This window comes from Vicugna pacos, chromosome 14, assembly GCF_048564905.1.
Source record: "Vicugna pacos chromosome 14, VicPac4, whole genome shotgun sequence".
In the NCBI taxonomy this organism is placed as follows: domain Eukaryota; kingdom Metazoa; phylum Chordata; class Mammalia; order Artiodactyla; family Camelidae; genus Vicugna; species Vicugna pacos.
The window spans coordinates 19,484,148-19,498,448 of record NC_133000.1 but is presented as its reverse complement, the minus strand read 5'-3'; the positions used below and the strand labels follow the sequence as shown (position 1 = coordinate 19,498,448).

Genomic DNA, 14,301 nt, shown 5'->3' with positions numbered 1-14,301 from the left:
TTTCAAATATATTCTGAGAGGAAACTTAATGACGTGTGGTTTATATTATACACAGCATGCCGTTAAGGAAGTGACCTTGGGGGGGGGGAAACTGAAGTATAGTTGCCTCCACCCAGTGAAACATTAGTTAAGTAACAAAGTTGAGAGGCAAAGCCGGAGTACTTGCTGGGTAAAACAAGTCAACTGGCTTAGCAAACTAAGAATAAATAAATTCGTCTGTTTCCGAGAGTAATTCTGAGGCAGGCACACCCTCTAGTCACTTAATAAAATCTCTAAAATCAGTTGTCAAGCAGTCAAACTGGTCCTGACTGAATTTATGAAGTGTTAACCTTATAACATACCCCCTCCTTTACAAACTGTTTACATCCTTACATTAAGGAAATGCAGGTGTCTGCCTAAAGTGACTCCCAGAATATTTCTTATCAGCACAAACTTTCATCAAAACCAAACAAATAAATCACGCTGAAAACAAATAGCACAGAGCTGAAAAACAAAGTCAGCAAAATACTGACTTAATGCTCTTTGATGTTCACTAGTTCCACAGCCTGAATTCTTGGAGGAGCCCAGGCTGCTGGATGAATGCATATTTTCATGGCTGGGGAGGCTTTCCACTAAGACACAAAATGCCTTGTTTGTGTTCGGTGCTGGCCGCCGATATTTACCTGCAGCCATCATCTGAGGAAGCTGCTGGGGACACTGGGTGATGCTTTCAACGCCACCTGCATCTACTACTGAATTACGAGCATCTTGAGGGGCGGGAGCACCTTGATGGCTGAGAGCAGGGTCCCCACGGAGATCATCGGAGTCTGCAAGAGGGGAAGAGGAGTGTGGTGAGAAAGGGGAATAGTTAACTGAGGGAGCCTTTGGTAGGGGGGGCAGGGGAACTGTTGTCCAAACAAAACAAACAAACAAACAAACAACAGGCAACAAAAAACAAAGAACAACTTTGAGTCACAGGCACAGAAGGAAAGCTGCTTCTGCCCCGTGTGTCCGAGGCTGCCTCCTGGCTCAGCTGCAGAGCTGGGAGACACGTGGGTCAGCTGTCAACCACCGAGAGCAGGGCTGGCTGAATAAACAGCCTGTCGGTCAGCGGAGCGGCCAGTGCCTTGCCTCCTGCTGGAGAGACTCCACCAAAGGGGCTTATCAGACCCTGCACAGCCTCTTCCACATACTTCACATCAATGGAGAGGGCAGACTCAGGGTAAACATGATTTGTTTTTACAGGTAAAAAATTAATTGATGCTGTTATTTTCGAAGACAGTCGTCTGTGAAATGTATTCGGAGAGGAGAAAATAGTAGGGAAGAGGAAGGAAAAAAGTAAGAAGTTATTCGCTGTGAGGCTGCTAGAGGAGGGTACCCAGGCTACAGGCGTCAGGAAGGCGAAAGGAAAGAGTGGGTGCTGCCTCTTAAAGAAGATGTAGAGGTGGGGGGGTGCAGCAGAGGAAAAAGCATTTGTTGTTTTAGTTCCTCGGCAAGATAAATTGAACTGGCCACAATCTGTGTGGTCTAAATTTTCCGCAGAATTGCACAGCTTATGTGTAAGTGCATTTTTATAAGGCTTTTCAAAGCACTTTTCTAACAAAAACACATAACAGTAAGACATCACTGAAAGTTGCAAAGGGCTCCTGTCTATTGCATTGTTTATAAAATACCATGCCTCCTCTCCATCCTTAAAAATGCAAAGACATAGTGTTCATACACATACATATTTTAAATGCACCTTTACCAATTCAAGACTGGAAGAGAAAACATACCATTTGGGATGGGTGAGCTAAGGAGCCTGAATTTTGAGTAGATTGCTAGAACAATTGAATTTACATATTCATTTTTATTTAGGTACAAATTTAGACATTTTTCTAAACTGTGTTTCTGTTCATGGGTATTTTAGAATCAGTGTTCTGGTCTGGCTGTCAGTGTATTTAGTGTAAAGTTTGATGGAGTGCTCTTTTATTTCTTTGATTCTTAAGTGCAAGAATCAATGACCCCTTTGAACACTGTGCTCTCAAAAAAATCCTTGCTGCCAGGTGAATATAAGTTTAATTCCAATGAAGCTCCAGTTTGAGTATCTCAAGGACAGGTGGGCACTGAGCGCACTGTGTCTATGGTCTCCACAAATCCCTATCCCTCAGCCAGAGGGGCCTGTAAAATAGTTGTTTCCAATGGCCTGTCAGGAAGATGAAACACCTTCATAAGCAGTAGTGAATAATCCTAACTTTGGGAGCCAACTGTGCTCAGGACAAATGTTGGATACCTTGCAGTTAAACTCTGCTACCCAAAAGAATTCAGAACTTGTTTATCTGTTATACGCATCCATTATTTTAGGCAATGGATGCCACCAGATAGAGAGATTCTCACCATATAAGATAAACTCAATAACATCAATGCATAGCTAACCAAAATGCCTGCCCTTTGGCTATCCACACGCCAGCAACACTTCCAGGATGAAGCCTCAGAGCAGTTTCCTCTCTCCACCTCCCACCATTTCAGAACACCAAAGCGGAGTCAGGCTAGAATGTGTTCCTTCTTGTGCTCAAATGGCCCAGCAGCAGAGGCGTTTCAGATCTTTGCAAGGTCATGATTTGTCTTACTTATCTCCCCAGTGAAGTTTAGTTGGCTGGCATTTTTTTTTTTTTCCTAGCTCAAGTTTTTCCCGCAATGGGCATTAATCACCACTTATTTCCTGTCCAGTGAGTCTGCGGTTCTGGAACACGGTATCAGAGAACATCCCTTTACTTTACAGGCTTTATGCCTTGGGCCTGACCGGCCATGTTTCACTTTGCCTTTCTGGCCAGCGTTTTAGGGGTGGTGTTCGATCTCCTGGGCTTTATAACCGTCTGTTCCGAGGTTTTACGTTAGTGATTATGGTCTTACAGGGGCACATCAAGTGTCCTGGAGGCCCACAGCCTCTACCCTACTTTTCATCCCCATCTTAACAAACTTCTACTGTTTCATTAAAAAAAAAAAAAGTATTGCTTCCTTGGCAAGCTGTGGTTTGTAAACCTGAATTCATCCCCTAATGAGACTCTGTGACATTCAATGTATTACATCTCTTCAATCTCCCAACCCACTGGCTTGAATGACACACAACTTCACGTGGCCGCCATGTACCTAGAAAGGTGACTCGAAAGGAAGTTCTGTCACGTCTTCAGCATTTCTGATGGTCTCATGGCTGCCTTGCAAGTCTTCAAAAATTTTAAACTGAGGTGATCACTTGGCTTGGGAGAAGGGTGGTATTTTAAATGAATTACTACCCAGTAGTTTATGAATAGTTGCAAGAGGGATTTTTTATACTCCACTAATATCTAATTGTTCCTATTGAGTACCTGCCTCTTTAAATGATTCAAGGCCACACTTTATCATTCAAATCAATTTCTCTGCCTTAGTTTTCTTACTTCTAATTTATCACTCAAATAATTTTCTCTGCCTTAGTTTTCTTATTTCTAAACTATAGAAGAGATTAATGGTCTTAATGGTGTTTATTTACACACAGAGATGTGGGGAGCTAAAAATTATAGCTAATAAAGCACTTGGAATATAGTAGGTGCTAATTATTATTATTTTATTTGGAAGAGTAGTGTTTCCATTAAGGTACCCTGGGATCTTTGTGTTCTGCTGGATAATTATGTAATTAATTTCAAAACAGTGAGTAACACTTGATATTTCTAAAAGTAAGCATTGCCGTAGTTTTCTGTGTCACACCTAAATTGTACCAGAATATTTCATTCTCCACCGTTCCTTTATAAAATAATATAATGTAATTTAAAAGATGTATACATTTTTGTCTCTAGGTTTTTTTTTTTCTTTCTTTCTGCCTATGCAACTACAAAAGCTGTCAAGAGATTCATGACCAATGGTGAAATTGGCAGTATCTATGTACAGCTTTTAGTGAGGAAAGATCGTCCGGAAACAATCAGGTGTATAAAATGCCAAAGATAACAGTACAGGTTTATCTAGGTTCAACAGAAATCTAAGCTGTTCTTTGTTAACGTACATTCAAGTACAAAACCTCATGCTCAATTTCATAGCTCTTCAATAAGACATATTTATGCTCAAGATTTCACTGGGCTGTGCCGATGGGGCAAACAGTTTTTGAAACTCACCAAGCCTAAGAAAATACTATTTGGTCCTAAAAAAATGACACAGGCTTCTCCTGCTCCTAATAACACAACCCTTTCTACCTGTCCAACTTTTACAGGTCCCAAGGACACACACACACACGCTCTAATAAAATCCATCTGTAATTGTCCACAAAACCCAGATTCCTATTAAAGGAGGGTAGAGATGAGTTAAGAATTGAATTTTTCTTTCCTTTTTTTTAAATTTAAACGAATGATTTTGTTTGAGTTAAGTCCTTAGGTTCATACCTAATTCAATAGAAAATAAAGTGAGAAAATCAGATTTATTAATGTCTTGTTGAGAGTTGGTTCCAAAGAAAACTTATTTCATAGGAAATATTCATTAGCATTATCATAGTTTATATAAAAAGAAAAATGCATTCCCATCTAAAGTTCTACTTTCCTCTTCCATGATTAAGAAAATATCTCACTTTGATCTTCGTATAATGAGTAGGATACTCTCCTGAGGTTATGGAAATATCCATAGTTTAAAATGATACAGAATATTGCTAAATAGATGTTACTTATGTTTTAATTCCATGATTTTTTAGCAACCATCTATGAATAAGGGAGACATCTCTGGGCTTCCTACAATGGTACGATAGTAAACTAAGTAATTCAGACTAATTCTCCCACTGAGAAACAACCAGAAGAGTCTAATGTCTCAACAGTTTTATAACATTCTCACTCACTATTATCTATTCAAACACAACAGGATAGCAAAGACATGCTTCAAGTATTGTAGAGGATTGCTAAACAGGCTTCCAAGGAGAATGGGTCCTCTTATGTACTAGGTCTTCTCTTTGATCTAGGAGCTGGATGGAATCTGCAAGTTTTGAGACAGAGTGGAATTGCTCTGCAAAAGGTGATAAAAGAAGCCATTAAGGCTAAGTGCCTTCAGGAGAAAGAAAGAAGGGATCTTTGGTGGCCACTCACGGGAAGAGGGGACTTCAGAGAAGAGAAATGACTAACGCAGACTTTCGGGTGGTTCACTGGAAAATATATAATGTAAATTTCCCTCCTGCCCCTTCTACAGAAATGTCAGTCAAATCCACATTGCTTCTTAATTCTTAAATAGGAGTAATTTTTGGATGGTGGGTGCCCTTTAGAGGACAGAGCGTGAAGAGGACAAGAAGGAGGCAGTTGATAACAGAGATTACCTGAGGTGCTACATTACAAGGAATGATGAAGTTTTCAGGTCTGTTAAATATTCAAGATGTAGGTTCCCAATGATCAATGTCTCCTAATTAGTGAAAAATAAAAGGATTAAGGTTTTGAAGAAGAGATTTAGCTCAGATGAGAGTGTGTGAGGAATTAGATTTTGTGCGGGCATTTCTGACAAGAGAATTGTAAAGAAGGAATATCATGTCAAATACAGCTAGAAAGATCCTTCTTGGTAATGGAGAGAGAAGTCATCACTTGGAAACGATATGGGCAGAGGCTGGAACTGGGCCAAGATCAATTCAGGGAAGGCTGAACCCTGTAGTAATTCTATCAAAGCCATGAAATCAAAAGACCTTCTTTAGTATGTGACCTATTACTCATGTATTTATAAAACCACTGAACTCTTTTCAAAACGTCACGGGGTGACATACGTCACAGCACAGTGCACCTGAGGAGATGTGCCATTCTTGTTCCAGGCAGTTTTTAGTTTGTCCATTAAGGCAAGAGGACCAAGGAGATATGTACTCCCTCCTCTGTGTTCCCACTGTACTCTGACCTTTCTCTGTGCCGGTACTGTAACTTCATACTCTAATTAGTTGTTTATGTCTGTGCCCCTAGTAAACAAAAAGCTTAGAACGATCATGGAAACTAGTTGTTTTCGCAAATCCTGCAGCTAACAGACACAGTATCCGGAATGTGGCAGATGCTCAATGTATATATAAAATTATAATATGTTTATAAACCTATGAAATACATTTAAATCATTATATAGAAATTACACATACAAAATTATATAAATACATTTTTTTTTCAAATGAATTCAGGCATACAAGGAAGGAAACAAAGCTAAAAAGAACAATAAAAAAAGAGAGAAAGAAAGTAATAAAGGAACAAAGGGACAAAATTCAGTTCTAGGGTCCAATCTCACAGGTTGGAGGTTTGAAAACTAAAGGACACAAAAGGAGACTAGAACACAGATGAATTGAAAGTATCAAAGAAAGACGATTTTAAGAAGTGTTAGATCTTTCCAGAGAAGCTTTTGGTGCCCTCAGCAAGTCATTCTCCAAGATCCAAGATCCCACACCTCGCTGGTAAGACACGGAGGGTCATGAGCAGGTTACAGTGATGTTCTCCTGTTGTGAGACTTCTCGCAGCTGCTCTTTGGGAGGCGAGATCTATAAATAACGCCATTTCCAGCTCCATTAAGCAGTACAGTAGTGTGGCAAAGGCGTGTACGTATGGCGCTGAAGAAGCGCAATCAGTGGAAGAAAGGAAACGTTTCAATTTGGCGTGCACTGCACAGGATAAAAAGCAGCTCTGGCCATTTCTGAAACACAAAATGCCATCAAGGGTCTGTGAATACATTCTCCATTCTTCTACGTCGCCTAGTAGCCAATTTTAAACTACAAATCATCGTCCTTCCATCTGAGGGAGGAAATGGTTGCTGAATGGATGATAAACTTTTACCCATGACATGTCTGTCTTTGAATAACTCAATGTTGAGAGAGAATGAAAAAATATGAGAGAGAACCAGAAGGTCTCCCTCTGAAACGCAATCAAACAAAATAACCAAATTTGCCAGAGACAACTCAGCCACCATGAGCATGACAGTAAAGAAAGCCAACTGTCTTTTGACACAAAGAAAAATACTATTTGGCATTACACACATACGTGTAGAGAAATGACAATGGTAAAATTACTCTGTTTTCAGGAAATCTTTGCTTTAAAAAATTATGCTTTACATTTCTAAGTTAAACAAAATAATAAAAGAGAACGCTTGAGACCAAAGGAATAAAGTCCCTCTCTTTCCATTAAAAACAGAAAAGAAAATGGGACTGGTCGCTACCATGTAATATGTGATTCCAAAGTCCTCGTAGAGACAAGTTTTAAAAAACAGGACCTTCTTAGAATATTTCAGATTTTCTGAGAAGGGCAATATTAAACTTGAAGGCTGTTTATCAAACATGTAATGGGTCAACTACTACTTCTCATTAATGGATCTCTGTCAATCAGGACAAACACATGCAAGTTCACAGCACATTAAGGTTCGAACCCGAGAGTTCCTCAATCCTAACTTCTCCCGGATACACAAGCCCCCAGAATGCTTCCGCCAGGCCTCAACAGTTCACAGGTTCTCCCTTCAGTGGAGCCCTTACCTGGAAAACCAGATATCTGAGCTCGGTCCTTCGATCGTTACTTCTACAGTGATGTGTAGCCTTGGGGAAGGGACACTTCTGGCCCCTGGAAAGGGGCACTGATGTGTAACTGACAAATAAGTAAGTTAGAGACAAGTTCATAAAGTAAATAAGGACACATCAGAGAGCTCTTGCTTCCCCTCAGTTTTTTGTTTTTGTTTTTTTTCCTGTTGGCTCTGTCTGTCCTCTTCACTTCCCATTCAGAAAGTTCTACGGAACAGACAAGGGAAACCAAAGGCTGGAACTACATAAATGCTTCACTTGGATCGGCAGCATCCTGGGCTGCCAATAAAGAGCGACAGGGAGACCAGAGGAAGAGTCCCCTGGAGAAGAGCAGACTTCAGGTGGCTTTCTGACTTCAAAGATACAGCCACCAAAAGTGGTAAGAACACCGCGAACTGTGGACGCTGTCACACATCACAGAACGTCCTGTCGTGTCTGCGTACTGCAGGTGGCGCTTGGGGCCACACTAGTATGAGGAAAGTGATTTCTGCGAACGTTATGGTCTCATGTAAAGGAATGCAGACTATCTCTAACTCTGTAATTTGGGCTGTTTTGTACTCGGTTTTTTCATTACATACTCATTTTACACCTTGACCCGACGACCATGGAAAACATATTAAGCTACAAAGTGGAACACTTTAATTGCGGTGGGTGAATAATTGATTCCTAAATGGCTGCCAGCGCTAGTAAATGAGTTATGTATTTTCCAAAAAGCCCTGATTAGAGCCCTTGAATCAGTGGAAATCTACCTGCAATAAAACCCAGATCAGACCGTGACCAGCCCCAGCCAGTTGCTCATCCTATTTAACGTTTCCCCTCGGAGGGCCACCAGGAACATGTGAGTTACTCTTTAAACTAATGTGCTCTTAATGACGCCACGGCCACACGGTGAATAAAGCGTTGGCCCCGCAGCAGCGATTGCCCCAGGACTGGCAGATGGAGTGGGACACCTGCCCTCTGGTGTGTTACTGGGGACCCAGGACCTTGTTCTCTCTTCTCCAGATGAGCAGCCACAGCTCTTGCCGAGGCTCTGTAACTAGTGGGCAGGAGAGTGGGGGCCTGAGGTTCCCTGGCACGGTCCTTTTTCACTCTTCCGGGAATTACAGGTGGTGACACAGGGTTGGGCTAGTTAGGGGAGGGCCACTGGGGCATGAGTGCCCAGTCCAAACGCATGTGCAGCACGATAGCCAGGCGGAGGGTCCTGGGCTGGCAGGCAGCATCCTGAGGAAATGGGTCAGACCTTTGTTGCTACTGGCTGTGTTCAGCAAGATTCAAAAAGAGGGGGAGGAAAAATGCTGATGGGAAGGTTCCAGCAACAAAACAAGGTTAATGGTCAGCGTAAAACATTGCTGCTATAACCATAACATCTTCCCTTCCCTCCCTGTCCCTCCTCCCTCCTCCTATCTGTTACAGATTTCCATGCAAAAGTGTGTATGTGCTGCCCTCCACCCCACCTTCTCCCCTGAATCCTCATCCTCCTTGTCAGGTCAGTAGGAGACGCTATTTGCCTCTTAAGCACGTCACATAGAAATGCCTCCTTCTGTACAAGGGGATGGCATTTGGAGGACTAAGCTTCTCAAATGCAATCTCTTTCTCTACTCCTATCTTCCAGCTTAAGATCTCATCCAGCCCAGGGAAAGTAGCTTATTTTTCTAACTGCGGCTATGTCACTAACTAGACGCTAAAGGCGCCGAGGTCTACAATAACATTGGAGAGCCGAAAATGTTCTGTGCCAACTTGCAATGAAATGTGCCTGATCAAAAGCAAAAAGTTACTTCATGAAATACCTATGCGTTTCGTATTAGGACAACTTCTTTAATTCGCAAATTTAATATCTATACAGATATCATTGTAGTTAAAAATCATTTGTGAGTGGGGCTCTTCTCACGCTGCAAGAAATCCCTGAGCCTGCATGGTTATGGGGAAATCAGAGCAGGTTTTAAATGAAAGGAGTAACTTGTAGGCAAATAGTTTCAAAAGCAGAGGTATAAAACCCCCGTTCAAATGTCCTATAGACAGACTTCTATTGAACGTCAGATGTGAGTGCATTTCGTCCTTTTGATGAGATGTGGTGGAGTGAGGCTTCCAGAAGGAAGTTGCTGGTGCCTGGAGCCTACCAAGTTTTAAGTGGCTGTGTGAGGCACCATCTGGCCCCTTCCTTCCTGCTGTGTGTGAGATAAACAAAGCTCTGTTTCCCCTCAAATTTGCCAAACTCAGTTCAAGATCAAACACCACCCCCAGTTATTTATTCACAGATGATTTACATATTATCGGGGTGGGGGTGTGCAGAGGAGTGAGCAAAAACTGGTCCTAGAGGACATAGATATGAGAGAAAAACATTGGGCTCATGGTGCTTAAGCTAATTTCTTGTTAGCTCAGAGTAATCATATTTATTTATGATTTTACTATTTATGAAAAAAAAAGAAATTATGCTGAATGTGCTTTGTGGGAATTAACCATATATTGCTATTGCTACCATGGTTTATTATTTTCACAGCAAGATGGCTTAAGCCCAACCCAAACAAATATTTTAAAAGAATTTCCCACCAGCATTATCACATTTTCCCCTTTCTAGTCTTAATGAAAAAGATCATCTGCTCTTCAAGAACTCGATGTTCTCATTCTTGTGCATTTCTAAAATTTATGGTTCATTATGAGATGATGTTTATTGTGAAAGGATGACTCAGAAAGTCAGCAGCAGCGAGGGGTTGCTAAGCGGTGCGGGACATGAAGTGACGGCACTTAAGAACCTCCGTGGCCGTCAGCGCCAAATATTCACCTTGGACCGTTAATGCAATCAGGATAACGATTTTATTACTTACACAATGAAGTAGACGTGCGTTCACGTACTTATCCCAACATATCGACCTGACACAATCCCTAGACACAGAGTTTTATTAATAAGGTAAAAATAAAGCAGGTAAAACCACGAAACACATAATCAACATAAAACTAAATGCAGCATTATTTCCAGACTCCCCACAGTAAAATCTCCTAATGCTAAACTCTCACTTTAATAGGAGACACCATCTCCATTCAAACACGCGTCTCAAAGTCTGGCTACCATCCCTCCCTACCAGCTAATTCAACTGCCTTTTTTTTTTTTTTTTGTAGTGAAATTTGCATGGATGTGCACTGACATGGTTCTTTTCAATCTGGGCATAAACATGAATATACATGAGGTGGATGGAAACTAATGTTCTTATAAGGACCTTTTTATTTGAAAGGCCTTTTTACTGGCACCAATACTTACAACGAGTTAAAAAAAAACTGACGTCTATAAACTAAAAGGAATATGTCGTTCCCTCAGCCCTCCCCCAAAGGTACCTAGTGGGAAAACAGCTTCTTACATAACAGTCCCATATCTTTGATTTCACAAAAACCCACAGCAACCTATGAAATAGATATTATTAGCACTTTTTCGCAAAGGAAGAAAAGCTAAGGTTCAGAAAATTAAGACTGGCTCATTTATCCCAGGTCAAAAAGCTAATGAATGGCAGAGCCCAGGGTTCAGTGTGTCTTAGCCTGGACCTGTGCTGTTGTAGATTTGGGGAACTTTTCTCCAACAAAAAAGCCAGACAAGGAGGTCCCTCTTGGTTTGACTGACTCTAAAGACAGAGTTGTCTGGGGTAAAGGGTTAGTTCCATCCCCCAGGGACTCATTCACTCAACAGATCTTTATTAAACGCTTACTGTTTGTGGGTCGCTGTGTGCTTGAGATCAGGAATACAATAGCAAACAAGACAGATTCGTCTTCAAGGAGTCTGCAAATTAAGAAGCACTAGTAGACGAACGAATATAACAAAACAGAGATGGACTCACAAATGCAGGGAACAAAACTAATGGTTACTAGCGGCTAGAGTGAAGGGGGTTGAGAGGTACAAACTACTAGGTAAAAAATGAATAGGATACAAGGATGTGATGAACAGCATAGGGAATGTAGCCAATATTTTATAATAAATTTATATGGAGTATAAGCTACAAAAATATTGAACCACTATGTTGTACACCTGAAATAGATATAATATTTAAGTCCACTATAGCTCAGTTGGGGAAAAAAAAGCATTAATGAGACTTGAGTTTGCCACAGTGTGGCTGACTAGATACTCTTTAAAGTCTGCCTATTATAAGAACACACAACAACGAGTTTCTGGATATAACTACTTACTAAGGTATTGTTATTCCTGAAGGAAGGAAGGAAAGTCACTAAGATTCTTCCCATCCCCCCAATTCCCCCTTACCCTCCCACCTCCACAAAAAAAAAAAAACCCAGAAAGACAAGCAGGCTGAAACTAGCAGTTGCTGTGAGCAGTAAGCAAACATGAAGCTGGAGTTGCTTGCAGGGAAAATGCCAGCAGTGACATGGTGCCAGGAGACAGCCTGCCACGGCGAAGTGGAACCAGAGTCTGAGGATCCCAAGGTAATCAGGACCTGGGAGCTTTGTCGTGTCTGCATGGCCCTCACCCCAGCCCCCAGGCAGCCACCTGGACCCCTCTACCTCAGTTATAAAATAAACAGGCAAGGAAAAGCACATCAGCACATCAGCAGAACTCACTGCTGGAAGACAGCTCAAGACCCATGCTCCATGGAGAAGCATTTTGTTTTTAATGGAGATACTGGGGATTGAACCCGGGACCTCATGCATGCCGAGCATGTGCTCTATCACTGAGCTATACCGATACCCCAAGAAGCCCATTTCTCTTAATGTCAGAACCTGCGTGGTGCATTTAGAGAGACGGGAAGGGGGAACACACACACACACACACACACACACACACACACACACAAGACGTCTGCCTAGGGCTGATCTGCAGTCTGAGGGTTTTAATGGGTTAGGTTTTACCAGAAGGTCGCACAAATGTCTTAGCCCAAACAGGGCTTAACTTCGTCCAAAAATGATATGGAGGGGAAATTTGTGGTTTGAGCTGAGAGCTTGGTTTAAGCATCCTCATCGCCAACCAGGGCTGCCCAGAACTGTTATCTTTGTGTAGATAGCTCCCTTTGCAATCTCCAAGTCACCAACCTCCCCACACACTTCTAATGAAATGTAACAGAGAAAAGGATGGCAGGCCATACAAATGGGACAGCGGGGAGGTAAAGTCAGGTTACTCTTCCTTTTTCCCGTTTCCTCTCCCTTTATGTGCTAGCACCCTTTCCTGTCCCACTTCCTCTGCTTCACAAGCTATCTCACAATGCTGGCAGCTGGCTGCAGGGCTGGCCTGGAGTTCATTTCTCCTTTCTGCCTTCTGCCACACACAAGAGCTATAGGAAGTAAGAAGTGGAGGTACCGAGCAGCTAGGTAGAGCCAGGAGTTGAGTGAACAAGAAATCCCAACTTCTAATTCCTCTTCCAAGGGATCAGAGACATACTGGAGATGCTGGAGGCACAAGGGTCTGTGTTACTGTGTGATGGAAACTTGAATCCAAGTCCCACTGCGTGCTCATCGGAACCATTACCATGGCACCAGTTACTTTTTCATTTCCGGTGAAGATAAACTTAAACCCTGAGAGCTAATCTGGGGACTTCCCCCTTTCTGCCTCTCTTATAAAAATGTGCATGGTAGTTTGGCAGCACAATTTGCATATCATAGGAGAGCCCCTATCGCAAGTCCCCCCAGGCCAGTTCCCTGAGCTTTTCCGCTTTATGCCTTCAATCCTCATCTCACAAGTTATTACAGGGGCTAAGGCATAATGCCTTTTAGAGGAAGTGAAAGAAATGAAGCATTATGGGCAACACCGTCAGACATCTTGATGGTTAAAATCCACATCCCTTTAGACAGGCTCTTGTAAAGAAATTCTTTGGACTACAAAACAGCAGCAAAATCTCCACCCAGGACAATCTCCTGAATGCATCTTTATCTCAGCTATTCCCCCCCCTGAAAAGTACATATTCTGGTCTCTCTTGTTTGTTTTGTTTTGTTTCAACCAGTATTTTGGCTTGATTCATTATCGGTTCACATGACACCAGAACAATAAGTTAGCTGGTGTGAGACTGTGAGTGGCAGGGTTTGGCAAGAGCATCAGTGTTTTGGTCTGTAAACTCCTGTGGTCCAGGAAATCAAACGCAGGAAAGGCTTGTAGTGTCACCTCGATGACTTAATCCATCAAATGAAATTCAGAACAATGGCCAACAATGGCAGAGATCTTTTGGTTGTGTTATCTGCCATTGGATCACACACTCGGGAACGAAGGAGATGAACAGACCATTTTAGGAAGAGCAGCAAATTAAAGAGATGATGTGAGTTAATACTGAAATGTGATACAGAATAAAATAGAGGTTATACTCGGATCCTTCCCATCAGACTTGTATTGAGCTCAAATTGTTCCTCAATTTGCAAGCTCCTTGCTGAGTTCAACTGCAAAAATAAGTTTATACGAGGAGAAAAGGGAATTTCTGAAATACATTAAATGTAATGCAATGGTTGTAAATTTATAGTTAAAATCCAGAAAAGTGTATTTCCTCCATGCTGTGTGATCATAGTTTTGTTACATGAGGTTACACAGTCTTATTTTATGCTCTCTGCTAGTTTTTGTTATATTTGCATATTCTTGACCCAGATTAATGAAAGCGTATGACGTATAAATGATACGGGCTCCACATGGAGACTCATCAAAACATTTAACTGCACAGCATTGCTTGTCTTGTCCGTTGCAGCAAACAGCATGCACAGTGCTAGTGAGTGCACGTAACTTAGGTCTCGCTAATGTGAGTGGGGAGGCGTTAGGACAGAACAGAGGCCAAGGGATCAGCCTTCCTCTTCCGTTTACCAAAATGGAAGTTTCCTCCATTTACCAAAAGCAAAACAAGTGACTAGCAATTAGTTAA

General features: G+C 41.8%; 1 protein-coding gene across 13 annotated transcripts in view; it reads right to left on the bottom strand.

Moving 5' to 3' along the window:
• The window catches only part of ENOX1 (ecto-NOX disulfide-thiol exchanger 1), a 509,205-nt gene that overhangs the window by 195,326 nt on the left and 299,578 nt on the right, over positions 1–14,301 (bottom strand). For all 13 annotated transcript variants that reach the window (XM_072976305.1, XM_072976293.1, XM_072976304.1 and 10 more), the window contains one exon: positions 663–806. In XM_072976305.1, the coding sequence (XP_072832406.1) occupies positions 663–675 (13 nt within the window). In that variant the 5' untranslated portion in view covers positions 676–806. The remainder of the gene's footprint in view (positions 1–662; positions 807–14,301) is intronic.